Source organism: Perognathus longimembris, chromosome 11 (assembly GCF_023159225.1).
Source record: "Perognathus longimembris pacificus isolate PPM17 chromosome 11, ASM2315922v1, whole genome shotgun sequence".
Lineage (NCBI taxonomy): Eukaryota > Metazoa > Chordata > Mammalia > Rodentia > Heteromyidae > Perognathus > Perognathus longimembris.
The window spans coordinates 4,443,910-4,458,765 of record NC_063171.1 but is presented as its reverse complement, the minus strand read 5'-3'; the positions used below and the strand labels follow the sequence as shown (position 1 = coordinate 4,458,765).

General features: G+C 37.8%; 1 protein-coding gene across 1 annotated transcript in view; it reads right to left on the bottom strand.

Moving 5' to 3' along the window:
• Positions 1–14,856, bottom strand: part of Fbn2 (fibrillin 2) — a 228,437-nt gene that overhangs the window by 119,328 nt on the left and 94,253 nt on the right. Inside the window, exons 9-11 of the mRNA XM_048357068.1 lie at positions 7,378–7,530; positions 4,566–4,799; positions 3,548–3,685 (exon numbers count right to left, since the gene is read on the bottom strand). Of these exons, the coding sequence (XP_048213025.1) occupies positions 3,548–3,685; positions 4,566–4,799; positions 7,378–7,530 (525 nt within the window). The remainder of the gene's footprint in view (positions 1–3,547; positions 3,686–4,565; positions 4,800–7,377; positions 7,531–14,856) is intronic.

The following is a 14,856-nucleotide window of genomic DNA, read 5'->3' as shown; positions in this document are numbered from 1 at the left end:
AGGAGATGCACATATGTTTGTCCTGTCTTAAACCAAACAATCCTGCAAGCCTTCTCTGGCCTGCAGGCTGGAGGCTCCTAACCCTGGCAAGGGCTCCCTGTGGTATAATTAACTAATCTCTTGTATGCTAGAGTAGTACTGTCTGTGCATCACATTTAGGAGAACTGAGAGAGACATTCCAATTGTTTTCTGTTGAGCTTAACTCCCTAGTAGAATCTTGGCTAAAACAAGTTGGGTAGCAGCAGGATTACAAAAAGTCCTCTCTGATCTTTAAAGCCAGTTTGTTTTTATTCCACTGGTATAAAGGTTTCCCAAGTGACAACAATGTGCACCTGGATACAAATGAAATAAATGGTGGTTTGCTAACAGGAAATATTACAGTCCAAATGAGAGAAGAGGTGACACAGTTCAAAAAGAAGTGTACTCATTCCCTGACTTGTGTAACTCTAACTCTCGGTACATCACCTTTACAAGAACAATTAAAACTTTTTTAAAAGAAAAGAAAATACTATAGTCCAGGCTCACATTTGTGTATTGGTTAGTGAGATATGAATGACAAGAATTAACATAAAACAATCAAATTTCAGTTTGATAAATCTTAATATTATACTCAGTTGCAATAGGGGATATTTTGGAATTAAATGCTCATCATCATATTTTCTGGTAGGATAATTATTTTGAAGGCATACAATAATAATAAATATATGATTTTATGGTGCTTCACCATCATTTTGTTGGTCTGTAAGTTAGACAAGAATCAGTGATCAGTTAAATAAAAAAATACAGTATTTGGTTAGAGATTACACAACCCTAGGGTGTGACCTGTGAAGGTACCCTGTATGAGTCTGTGATAAAAACTTGTACAACCACATAAAGCATTCTTGAACTTAGTCTTAATCATTCAGATTTGGTAAGCTTTTAGAATGTTTTTTCCAACAATCATGTTTAATTGCCCCTTTTCTTTTGTAATCATACTGCACTTAGAACTTTTCAGTTTAAATTGGCAAAATTATGATACTAACTCTGTACGTGGTTTCTTATTGAATATCTTGACAGAAGACCTGAACTCCAAATTTGAGTATTTAGTATTATTATTGTACTAACTATAAAGCAAAAATATGATTATTTGGTAATGCTACAAATAAACAGAAGAATAATCTCAAAATGACTTAATTATCATTATTTTAAAACCATTCTTAAGAGGTCATCAAACTCCAACTAACTAAGTCTAGAATACATCTTGGTCCTTGCTTTATTTGATTTCTCTGCTGCATTTCTTATACCTCATGCCTTTCCTGTTGAAAGTGTCCCCATATGTAGCTTTGGTGGGATAAACCATTCCTATTTCTCCAATAACTATACAAAGCTTTCTTCAGAGGTCTTAAGTGGTTTTGTCCTGTGCCACAGGGTTCCAATGGAAGTACTTCTGACATTATTTCACTCTTTCAGTTGTTTATCCATCATGACAATAATCATTCCTAGAGTTCTGCCACTCACCTGTATGTCATTGATTCCAAGTCTATAACTTATTAAGATTGCTCTTAAGGGTTCAATCTGTATAATCAAATGTCTCAGATACTCAAAAGACAGTGTGTCTAAAGCTATTTCATCCCAACTTGCACCTTCTTCCACATTCTAATGACAGTACCATCTATCAGTGTTGCTAAGTCAGAAGTTTGCACAATGGAGTCTTTTATCCTCTAATTTTTCAAAATTAATTTTTGTTAGGTTCTACTTATCAGCCTACAAAATATCTGTAGAATCATTTGGTCATTGTGCATTCTGTCATTTGTGAATATCACTGTTGTCATAATTTCTTCTTTTTCTCAATAATTACTTATTTATTGTCAAAGTGATGTACAGAGGGGTTACAGTTTCACACATAAGGCAGTGGGTACATTTCTTGTACAATTTGTTACCTCCTCCCTCAGTTCCCCCCTCCCCCCTCCGCCTTTCTCTCTCCCCCATGAGGTTTCAGTTGGTTTACACCAAATGGTTTTTGTAAGTATTGTTTTGGGAGTCATTTGTCTTTTTATCCTTTTTACTTGAGCTAATTATAAAAGTTGATCTCTGGCCTGTGTATTTCTACCTTGTTCATTGCCAAAGTCTTTACATTGAAAAAAATAGAAATTTGCTCTAGCTAAGATTTTACTGTCCTTCCTGAAATTTACAAACACATGACAGCATATATGAAGAAACTTGGTCATGTTGTCAAAGAACACAGATCCCTGAGAGTTAGGATCAATGTAGTAGACTCCTTGGCTACTTCTGCTAAAGCTCAAAGAGAGTTTATAGGCAAGATGCAAGAAGAGAGAACTCAGGTGGAATGAAGTAAGCTTTAGAGCAGAGGAAACAGAAATGAGTCCAGATTCAAGTCACCTCATATTTTCAACATGATAGCAAAGAGGAAGAGTTGCACTGAATGAGAACCTGGAAGCACATAAGACTTGTCTTCAAGTGCCCAGCAGAACATATAAAGACATGCATGGGAGGAAGTTAACTGAAGAAAGAAGGAGGAATGATTCAAAAATGTCAGATGTAAGATTCCTGGCTACCACATGGGGACAGAAACAGGGCCTCTTGTAGGCAGCCAGCTCAGAACCACTTCGGGAACTAGAGAGAGAGTGCTCTAGAAGAGCATACCTCACTAGTGGGAAAGCATGAACACAGGACCATACACTGCTCAGTCCCACCTAGTACATCTTATAAAGAAACCAGTAAAAAACTACAAGTAAGTGAACATATCCCATAATGATGACAGGAATACAAAGATACCAAGTATTCAGAAAAGTAAAACTCACAATAGGTTCCAATCAATAGACATTAAAAAAAAAAAAAGGAAAAAGAAAAACTGTATTAAGGAGCTAAGTCAAACAAGTGCAAATCAGCTCAGAACTGAGAGGGATCCTATGATTAGCAAGAAAGATAGAAAACATTATAAACACATTCTACCTGGGGAGGGAAAGTGGGAGAAAAATGAGGGAGGGGTAACAATGTTCTCATTATCTTATTTATGTAACCGTAACCCCTCTGCACGTCACCTTGATAATAAAATTAAATTAAAAAAAAAAAAGAATCTCACAGACTTCCCTGTCTAGGCTGGCTTCAGACTGTGATCCTCATATCTTAACCTCCTGAGGAGCTAAGATTACAAATATTTTCCATAGGCTTAGACCTATCTTAATCCACAATTTCTAATACTTCTCAAGTTCCATTAACACACAGGCCTGCCTTACTATATGTGAACAAAATATGCCAATTCCTCACTGGAAAAAATGTGTCCTCACTGAGTTCCTGTGGCTTATGCCTAAAATCCTAATGACTCAAGAGGCTTAGGTCTACAAAATCGTGGTTCGAAGCCAGCCTGAACAAAAAATGTCAGTAACTCTGTCTCTAAAATAACCAGAATGGGCAAAACTGGAGGCATGGCTTAAGCGGTAGAATGCCAGCTGGGCAAGCAAGCTGAACCAGAAGCCCTAAGGTCAAACCCCAGTACTACCAAATGAAATAAATAACAAAAACTTAAAAGGATTAAGGAATCACTTACCTATACAATCTCCATTTGTATCCTGCTTATAACCCATGTTGCATTCACATCGGTAGCTAGAAACAGTAGGTATGCATCGTCCATTCAAACAAAGATTCGAATGATGCTTACAGATATCTATTGTCTGGTTGAGAATTGCTAAGGGAAATTAAAACACAAGTAGTATTTACCATTTCAAATGTATTACTTCTCTCAGAGTTGACTTTCAAAAGGTTACTTAATGGTAAAGTAACCAAGTTTCTATCAGAAGCCTGCATTACTTCACATTTTACTAATTTTAAATGCTGAGGATTTAAAACCATTCTTGGAACACATGGCTGCAAGTTGCTTTTCAGTTACACATCTGGAAACCTATTCCATAATGTCTTTTTAAAATTTCAGGAATGCCCTACACAACACTGAGTGCTCTCCATTTCTTCTTTGTAACTAGCTGAATATTTTGCTATAGTCAATAGGCAACATGCCAAAAAGAATAAACACAGCACTGCAGGACATCATTAAATATTATTAACAAGAGCGGTGCTTTTCAGAGTGAAGTTGAATGTCAAGCACGTAAATGCCTTGATTTCTTAAGCAATTTAACAAAAAGTGGGTGAGAGAGGAGAAATGTGTGGGTTCCAATGTTTGGTTAGGCACAGAGAAAGATTTACTTTATCTCAGTTAAAAATAATTTGAGAGAGAGATGAATGGGACAGCTGAAACAGATCAAATAAAATCCAACTGCAACTCCAACTATACATTTCACTGGTGTCAATTAGATAGGAGAATTACCAGGCTCTTCTCTGTTTTTCTCAGAAAGCCTCAGCCACATACTCTATTTTCCAAGCTAGCAAAAAGTTGACAAAAAAGAGAAAAAGTATTTTTGTTCCACGAGTTCCTAACTTCAGTTCATTTCAGACACTGAAGGAGTATGCAGGCACGAGCGCGCACACACACATATCTTCATAAAAATTTGTTATATACCACAGTATCACTTGAGACAGAAAGCAAGGAATAAAGAAGCAATGTGCACACTCACTCAGCCCTGTGATGATGGGCCCCTGTCCTCCAGTGCCCACACCAGCTCCCCCAACACCAGGAGAGAAGCCATTGCCTCCGGGAATGGGGAGGAATCCAGTCCCTCCTGGGCCGTAGCCATTGCCATTGCCGTTTGGGATGAAGCTGCTCCCCCCGGAGCCCCCAGGCCTGGAAACAGCACTGCCTGGCAGCCCTCCCATCGGAAGTCCCTCCAGGCACAGTCTGCGATGCTCCTCTGGAAGGAAAGAAGGCTTGCTTAAACCCAAATTCATTTCTTTCCACCTAGTAAAAGCCGTCAATGCATGTCACCTGATCTACACAGCACAGATAGTTATCACCTCGGTAAATGTTTTCAATAACGGCAACAGCAGGTAAAGGGATAGGTATTTTAAAAACATTTAGAACTTATATGCCTTTTTATTTTAACTGAGTAACATAATCATTTAGATGTGCACTTTAATTTTATTACCCTAAGTATAAATCAAAATTTTAGACATAACTAAAGCAGGAAATTCACAGGTGCGAACACTTTAGGTAATTCATTCTATATACTTGCTTTCACTTGAATTCTCATCATCATTACATCTATACATTTTTTCTGTCTCTTTTTCTCTGTTTGAAGGATTACATTTTAATGTAGTTTTAGAATTTTTTCTAATGCATATTTTAATAGTAGACAATATCCAAAGTAAGCTTAAAAATTGATCTTTTATTTGTATACATATGAAAGTTAGGTGAAGAGAAACAAGAATATAGAAATTTTTTCATTTCCATAACTGTTTACAGAATTAGGGCGTTTCACTGAGAAAACTAGAAGTCACTGTATATTACAACTGGAACCGGAAGATTACAAAATTCATTTTTTTCAGCTAATCGATTTTGGTTCATCAGCTTAGTGCTTTTGAAAGAATGAGAAATGTCTTTTTTATCCATAATAATTGTATATATAGGCAATGTGTATATATGTGTGTGTGTGCATGTGCCAGTCCTGGGGCTTGAACTCAGGACCTGGGTGCTTGTCCCTGAGCTTTTGTGCTCAAGGCTATTATTGCACTACCACTTGAGCTAAAGCTATACTTTCAGTTTGTTTGGTATTTAATTGGACATAAGAGTCATGGACTTTCCTTGCTGATTGACTTTGAACCAGGATCCTCAGGATCTCAGCATCCTGAGTACCTTGGATTACAGGTGTGAGCCACTGGTGCTAGGAAAAGCATATATCTTTATATTTAAAAACTTTTAATTATTTTATGATATAATAAGTCAAAATGAAAACAGAAAATATCAATATATTTTATACAATGAATAGTCACTGTACTTTGTTGTTGATGTTATGTATAACAAGATAACTGCTAATTCATGCCAAGGTAATTTCTCAACAAGATTCAACAAGTTAATGTAGCAAAAATTAGAAAGATTAATTTCAAAGTCATTAGAAGGAACATTTTCAACCATTTGGGCACCATAAACTGCGGGTCTTCATTCAAAGATATTAAAGCTCAACTGGATGGTAGAGATTGGAGATCTTGGTTCAAGGCTAGCCTGGGGAGAAGTGTGTAGGAGATTCCATCTCACTCAATGACTGGGTGTGGTGTTAGGTGACTACTATCGCAGCAATGGAAGATGCACAATGGCAGGGCACAATGGTGTATGGTTGTCATCCCCAGCACTATGGAGAAACCCAAGTACAAGGATCACAACTCAGGCTGTCTTGTGCATAAAGTGAAATGCTACCAAGGAAAAAAAGGTCTGGAAGCATGGTTCAAGTGGTAGGCAGCTGCCTTTCTAATAGTAGGTCCCAAGTTCAAACCCCAGTACTACCAAATAAAAGGATAGATAGAATAAGTGCTACGCTGAGTGATATTGGCTCACGCTTGTAATTCTAGCTAATTGGAAGGCTGAGAATGGGAGATTTGCATTTCAAGGCCAGCCTAGGTAAAAAAGCTCACAAGACCCATTCTCAATCCAGAGCTGGGCACAGTGATGTACATCTGTTATTCTTAGCAATGTAAGAGGCTGAGACTAGGAGAAATATGGCTGCATGTCAGTCCAGGCAGAAAAGTCCAAGACTTTGTTTCCATAGGGGCAAGCTAGAAATAGTGGCACATATTTGGAATCTTAGACATGTGGAAGCTAAGGTAAAGAGATGGTGACTCAAGGTGCATCTAGGGGTAGTGAAACTCTATCCTAAAAAGAACCAGTTGTAAACAGGCCTGATGGTGTTAGGTCAGTAGTATCACACCAGTCTAGCAATTATGAGGCCCCAAATTCAAACTCTAGCACTACTAGGAAAGAAAAAGAAGATATATTACAGCTCTGAGATTTTTTTTAAAAAGAGAGATTTGAAGTCTGATCCTGATATCAGTGGTTCACACCTGTAATCTTGGCTACATAGGAGGCTTAGATCCAGAAGACAATAATTTGAGACAAGCCAAGGCAGAAAAATCCATGAGATTCAATCTCTAAACCAATGAGTAAAAAGTAGGGCTGGAGGCTTGATTCAGTAGAGTGCCATCTATTCAAGCAAGTCCATCAAATGTGAGGCCCTGAGCTCATATCTCAGTGCTTACATTATTTTTTGAAAATACTGAACAATACCATATTAGTTTTCAGAAGCAATTAGTCTGATAATACAAAATTGAGGATTATCAAAACTGATCAAATTAACCACATTCCAATCCTTAACAAAATTTCTCAATTTACTGAAGATACTAACAGAATAAAAACTGACTCCAAGGAGAAGAGAAAAACACTCCATTGTTACTGATTTTCTCAACACTCTATCCTGAGGCTAGCAGCGGCCTACTACTCACCAGAACCTCTGACAGGACAGGCCTCAGGAGCAGTCCCAGCACCCCAGCAGCGGCCAGGTTCACAGCAGCACTGCATTTTCGTCATTCTGCCCTGGAGCTCTTGTGCACAGCGACCATTCACCAAACCCGAGAAACATGTACCTGTTCTCTGATCTGAACATGTAAACATAAAACAAAAGATATGGAAGAATTACCTCAGGTCCTTACAGGGTAAGTTCACACATTAGAAAAGTATAGATTTATCTTTGATGTTATTTTTAATGTACTATGTGAAATTATTTCTTTTTTCTCTGCTTAACTTCCCAATGATTTATCCTCTGTTGTTACTGTATTGATTCTGGTACCCTGGGTATTGTATATGTTTGTCTGAATTAGGGAAGGGAAGGGGGAATATTAAAATGGTGAGATGAAGGGTAAAAGGTGAACCAATGCAATTGCAATACTTACAATATATTGTAAACTAACTGAACAACTGGGGAGCGAGGACTGAGGAGGGAAAGGCGGGAGGAAAATGAGGGAGGCGGTAACAAGATTGACAAGAAATGTATTCACTACCTTACGTATGTAACCATAGCCCTCTGTACATCACCTTGACAATAAAAATTTTAAAAATGAAGAGTACTGGTGTATTGTTAGCTCATTTGATACCACTCTCATATTCTTTTTTTTTCGTATGGGAATTGTTTTTTAAATTTTTATTGTCAGACTGACATACAGAGAGTTTACAGTTTCATATGTTAGGCATTGGATACATTTCTTGTACTGTTTGTTACCTCCTCTCTCATTCCCTCCTCCCCCTCCCCCGTTCCCTTTCCCCCCATGAGTTGTTCAGTAGATTTACACTAAACAGTTTTGCAAGAATTGCTTTTATAATCATTTGTCTCTTTTACCCTGTGTCTCTCGATTTTGGTATTCCCTTTCACTTTCCTAGTTCTAATACCTGTAAACACAGTTTCCAATGTACTCAGATAAGATACAGATATAGTGCAGGTACAACCACAGAAAGGGGATACAAGAGGATCATCAACAATAGAAGCTACGGTTTCACATCGCATGTTGAAAGTAATTACAACAGTGATCTAACAGTAGTTTCCATAACATGGAGTTCATTTCACTTAGCATCATCTTTTGTGTTCATAAGGGTATAACTATTGGGCTCTCCTCTGCTGTGACTAGCCTAAAACTGTGCTAATTATTCCCTATGAGGGAGACCATAGAGTCCATGTTTCTTTGGGTCTGGCTCACTTCACTTACTATAATTTTTTCCAAGTCCTTCCAATTCCTTACAAATGGGGCAATGTCATTCTTTCTGATAGAGGCATAAAATTCCATGGTGTATATTACCACATTTTCCTGATCCATTCGTCTACTGAGGGGCATCTGGGTTGGTTCCATACTTTAGCTATGAGAAATTGTGCTGCGATGAACATTGTTGTGCTAGTGGCTTTAGTGTGTTCTTGTTTGTGGTCTTTTGGGTAGATGCCCAAAAGTGGGGCTGCTAGGTCATAGGGGAGCTCTATGTTTAGCCTTCTGAGGAATCTCCATACTGCTTTCCAGAGTGGCTGAACCAGTTTCCATTCCCACCAACAATGAAGTAGGGTTCCCTTTTGGCCACATATCCTCCAACATTTGTCATTGTTAGTTTTCCTGATATAGGACATTCTCACTGGGGTGAGATGGAATCTCAATGTTGTTTTGATTTGCATTTCTTTTATGGCCACTCTAATATTCAATGTAGGCATTTACAGATATAGTAGTTCTCCCTCTTAGAAAAGCTTCATTGTATCCCAAGGATTCCAGTGTTCTGTTTTCCTGCTCATTTTCTTCTAGGAATTTTTCATTTCCCTGATGACTCACTGACCAATCCAAAGTTCAATCTGCATGTGTTTATATGTTTTCTGTAATTTCTCTTGCTTTTGATTTAGACTGTGGTCTGATGAAATACAAAGAGTTGTTTAATTTTCCTGTGTTTAAGACCTGATGTATGGGTTAACATTTTGGAGAAAGATCTAAAGACTATTAAGTAATTGTGTATTTTATAGCTATTTGATGGGATATTCAGTAGCTGTCAAGTCCACTGGATCCATAGTGGTAATATTGCTAGTAGAACTTTTCATATGCATTACCTATCCACTGGTATGAGTGCAGTATTGAAGTAACCAACTATAATTAGAAGTCCACCGGTATGAATGCAGTATTGAAGTAACCAACTATAATTAGAAGTCTACCAGTGACTTAATGTGCAGTGTCTGCTTTATGAAATTGTGTTCTGAAATTTACTGTGTACTTGTATAATTGCCATAACCTCTTAATGGGTTTTCTATTTACCAATATGAAGGACCTTCTTTGTTTCTTATGAGAAATTTTGAGTTGAAATCTGCTTTGTTAGACATGAGTATAGGTACTGCTCTTGCTTTCAGGTTCCACTTGATTAGAATGTCTTTTTTCATCATCTTATCCTATGTTTGTCATTGCCATTGAGATGTGTTTATTGTAGGCAATGGTTAAGTCTTGTCTTTCAAACTTCAATCTGCAAGTCTATGCCTTATAATTGAAAATAACAATCAGAGCTGAAATCAATGTAATAAATCATAAAAAAGAGACTAATGAAATAGAGAATTGACTCTTTGAAGGGATAAGTAAGATTGGTTTACCTTAACCCACACTAACCAAAGAAATAGAAGAACCCTATCAACAAGATCAGAGATGACCAAGGCAACTTTACAGCCAAGATCAATGATGTGCAGAGGATCATTAAGGAAAGCCAATGCCTGCTTCAGTGACACATTAACTAGAACCAGAATGATACAGAAAACATTATCATGGCCCCTGAATAAATTAATAGGCAAATTCTTGAGGTGTCTCATATTTTTAAAAATTCAAATTACAAAACAATACTTACAAAAATATACAACGGAATGAAAATAATCTATCAGCATAGTGGAATAATTTCACAGATCATAGATAATATCCAAATAAATTCAGTAGGTATAAAGATTAAAGCTAAGAAGTTTGATCGCATGTATGTAACTAGAACCTAGTATCCATTAACTGAAAAAAAATCTGTTCTTTATCAAATCCACATGAAAAGTGTACAATTGATTATCTGCCACAATATATCACTCTTCATATATAAACATCATGCATTTCAATACAACTCACTGAAAGCTACGAGACAACAGCAACAAATGGGTGACTGAAAAAGCAAAAGAAATAAGGCCACGTTGACTCTACTATAGTATAATTACCATGGTGAAATTCCTTTTTAAAATGAATACACATGAGGCTGGGAATATGGCCTAGTGGTAAAGTGCTCGCCCTGTATACATGAAGCCCTGGGTTCGATTCCTCAGCACCACATATATAGAAGTGGCGCTGTGGCTCAAGTGGTAGAGTGCTAGCCTTGAACAAAAAGAAGCCAGGGACAGTGCTCAGGCCCTGAGTTCAAGCCCCAGGACTCGCAAAACAAACAAGGAAACAAAAAAACCTAAAATAAAATAAAATAAAATAAAATGAATACACACTAAAACTGAAGGAAAGAATTAATAGTAAAATGAAACATGTATGTTCCAGAAGGAGTAAAGAAAACAAAAGGAAAGGGCGAATGAGTATGAAGATGGTCAAAGTAATTTTAAATGAATATTTAAAGTAGAACAATGAAACATGCTGAAATTATTTTAAGAAGTGAGAAGGAAGGATAAGGAAAATAATGAGGGATAATTTGATTACAAGTATGTATAGCAATGTCACAAGGAGACACCCCTTACACAATTTTTAAAACTCCTTTAAAAAGACAGAGGGCACTGAGCATAAAAAATGCCATCATGTGGAAAAATGGGGAAAAAATGAGCAGTGTATAGAAATAAAACTTCTTGAGGAGCTTTATCACTTGAAACAGGAATTATAAAGATCTAAAAGGAAAAAAAATCCATAAAATCACCATTTGAACACTTGATATGTATTTAACTTTGAGACTGACATACCCTAACTAAGGAAAACCAATCTATTCCTTTCATCATCTTCTACCACCCTTGCTAAATTGCCTGAACAAGACTTACAAGGTTCTGATTTAGAACCACTGAGGAAGAGCAAGCAGTTGATTTCCTCCAATTAACATGTAAAGTCTGTCTTGAAACAAAATGATGATACACTCAACAGTGTATTTAAGAGAATTAACTATGATTCACAACATGAAGAAACTTTGGTAAAAATTGGGGATCGTATCCTGAAATAGTATGTCTCCTGTTGAATGAGCTTCACTCATCATAAAATGGAAGACTCCATCTGGAAGGTCAGAGGTCAGTCCAGGTCAGCCACGAATGACAATAAGATCTGGATAAAAGGCAGCACTGTCTGCACTGGTGCTAGACCTGCATTGTCTCTCCTCTCTGATGGTCTGGCTCTAGCCTGAGTCCCCTTGATTAATTCTGCAGATACCTGATCTTTGTAACACATATTCGTGCAAACTTCAGGTTCACATTAGTCAAGAGTAACTGACTTAGAAGAACAGAAAACATAACCCCTCTGGGCTTCCTTGAAAATAGTTCAGTATTTCTTCCTCACCCTCCTGAACTCTTCTTTCTAGGATACTTCCTTTCTCTATCAAAACATACATCCCTAACCCATCAGTCATCTCTTGTGTAACTATTAAATTAAAATGAAATCACTATGGATTACAAAGTTTCATGCTGCCTCCTTCTCCTGCTTTTAGCTAAGTATTTGTTAGATATTTTGGGTTCTCCTTCAAATGTATGGTTGCAAATGCACATATGCATATGTAATCAACACCTAGCATTACATTATGGCTAGCAGACTATCTTAACCACTCTGTATCATGCTCTTGATTAAATCCCTATGAGCATCACATAATATCATCGTATAATGAGCTTCCTCATTTTTTACATACCTGGCACCACGCCTTGACCTACTGATTTTCACTTTTCTGTCCTGCTCTTAAATCTTTTTTTTTTTTTTGGGGGGGGGGCAGTCCTGGGCCTTGGACTCAGGGCCTGAGCACTGTCCCTGGCTTCTTCCCGCTCAAGGCTAGCACTCTGCCACTTGAGCCACAGCGCCTCTTCTGGCCGTTTTCTGTATATGTGGTGCTGGGGAATCGAACCTAGGGCCTCGTGTATCTGAGGCAGGCACTCTTGCCACTAGGCTATATCCCCAGCCCCCTGCTTTTAAATCTTGACAGGCTAAATACCATCCAGAGAAGCCTAGAACTCCTCAACAAAGCTAGTAAGTAACCACAGCCACAGAATCTAAATCTCAACTCATTTCTGGCACCTTGTCTTGCTCATAGTATTGTTTTTACCCCTCCCCCCTAACTCCTTTACTCCTCCTATGCATCTAGCTCCTACCCATGTTTCATGATCTTGGTGAATTATTCATCTCTTAAGGATTTTAATTACAATAGCAAAGGCTATTATTTTCATTTTTTGTTTGCTTGTTTTATTTATTTATTGCCGGTCCTGGGACTGGTACTCTGGGCTCCTTTTGCTCCAGGGTAGCACTCTACCACTTGAGGCACAGTGCCACTTCCAGATTTTTCTGTGATTAATTGGCGATAAGAGTTTCATGAACTTTCATGCTCAAGCTGGATTCAAATCTCTTCATATCCTTCAAGCTCAGCCTTCTGAGTAGCTAGTATTATAGGCATGCGTCACCAGTATCCACTTTTGTTATCATATATATAAAACTGTAAGGGTTACAGTTACAGTAAGGTAATGATTACATTTGTTTTTTTAACAGTTACTTCATCCCTCATTTTCTTGTGCTTACCTCTCTGTACTCCCCTCCCCTCAAGTTGTAAGGTTCATATCCAACCAAATAAGTAGGTTTTTCTTTTCTTTTCTTTTCTTTTTTACAACTAAGGGCATCTAGTACATGAAAATTATTTAGCAATTGCTTACCTCCTCAACTTCCTCTTGTCTATATTTTTTCACATTATGTTTTCGGGTTTTGTTCTCTCAAAAATATTACAAAATGAGTCTGCCCACTGAAACCTTTGAAAAGCTCAGGGAAATGCACTAGAAGGCTGGGGTAACATCTTCTTTGTTGAAAGAATTTCTAAATGCTTTATTTCATTTTCTGAGCTGAACCTGTCATTGCCTGACACTTTGGAATCCTCTATTTAGGGTCCTTGGTGGTTGCATACAAAATAATAGCAGGTATCTTATCCTGGATGTAGTGTGCTCTGTGTTGCTTATAAATTTGTTAATTATAGCTGGCTGTGACTATGTTCTTTAGGGAAACTAATGCCAAGGAAGCCAGTGTGATACACATGCCTACAAACCCAATACTAAGGAGAATGAGACTGGAGGATCACAAGTTCAAAGGTAGTCTGACCAAACAGAGTTTCAGGTCAACCTGCATTACAGAGTGAATAGCTGTCTCAAAATTTAAATGATAATGCCAAGAATAAGTCCCATAAAAACATAAGGATCATTAAGTCACTCAATTACAAGGAAAAGATTGTTTAGTTATGCTCCGATTCTTATTTAACTTTTTTTTTGTCTAGTACTGGAATTTGAGTTCAGAACATTACACATGCTAAACAGGTATTCTATCACTTGATTCACTCACACCCATTCCTGATGTGCTTTAGTTACTTTTCTTTCTTTTTTTTGGCCAGTCCTGGGCCTTGAACTCAGGGCCTGAGCACTGTCCCTGGCTTCTTTTTGCTCAAGGCTAGCACTCTGCCACTTAAGCCACAGCGCCACTTCTGGCCGTTTTCTGTATATGTGCTGCTGGGGAATCGAACCCAGGGCCTCATGTATACAAGGCAAGCACTCTTGCCACTAGGCCATATCCCCAGCCCCTAGTTACTTTTCAAATAGAGTCTTTTTTTGTGTGTCTAGGGTTAGTATCTGACTATGGTCCTCCTATCTAGACACTTATGAACTAGGAATGAAGGCATATACCACCATGTCAAACTTGTACTGACAGTGGTTTTGCTAACAGTTTGCTTAGACTGGCCTTGAATCACAATCCTTCCAATCTCCATCTCCAGCTTAGTTGGGATCATAGGTGTAAAGTATAGTGACCAGCCTTAACTCTTAAAATCTAGTATGTGTTTAGGCTTTAAAAAGCTCTTTTAATAGTTGGCTAAGAGCCAGGTGCCAGTAGCTCACAATAATAATCCTAGCTAATAAGGAGGCCAAGATCTGAGGATTACAGTCTGAAGCAAGCCTGGGAGGGGTGGGGAGTGGATTCTGTGAGAATCTTATCTCCAATTAACCACTAAGAAGTGGAGCTGTGGCTCAAGTGGTAGAGTGCTAAGCCTTGAGCAAAAAGCTCACAGTGCCTGAGTTCAAGCTCCAGTATCAGCACATTTTTTAAAGTTAATTAACAGACTAGCTAAAATTAATTCAAGAATCTTGTCATTGTATTTGATGTACAATGAAATGGAAAGACTGTCCTATTTTATAAGCTATCCTGCCAGATGAAACTCTTTTTCTACATACAGAAAAACGATTG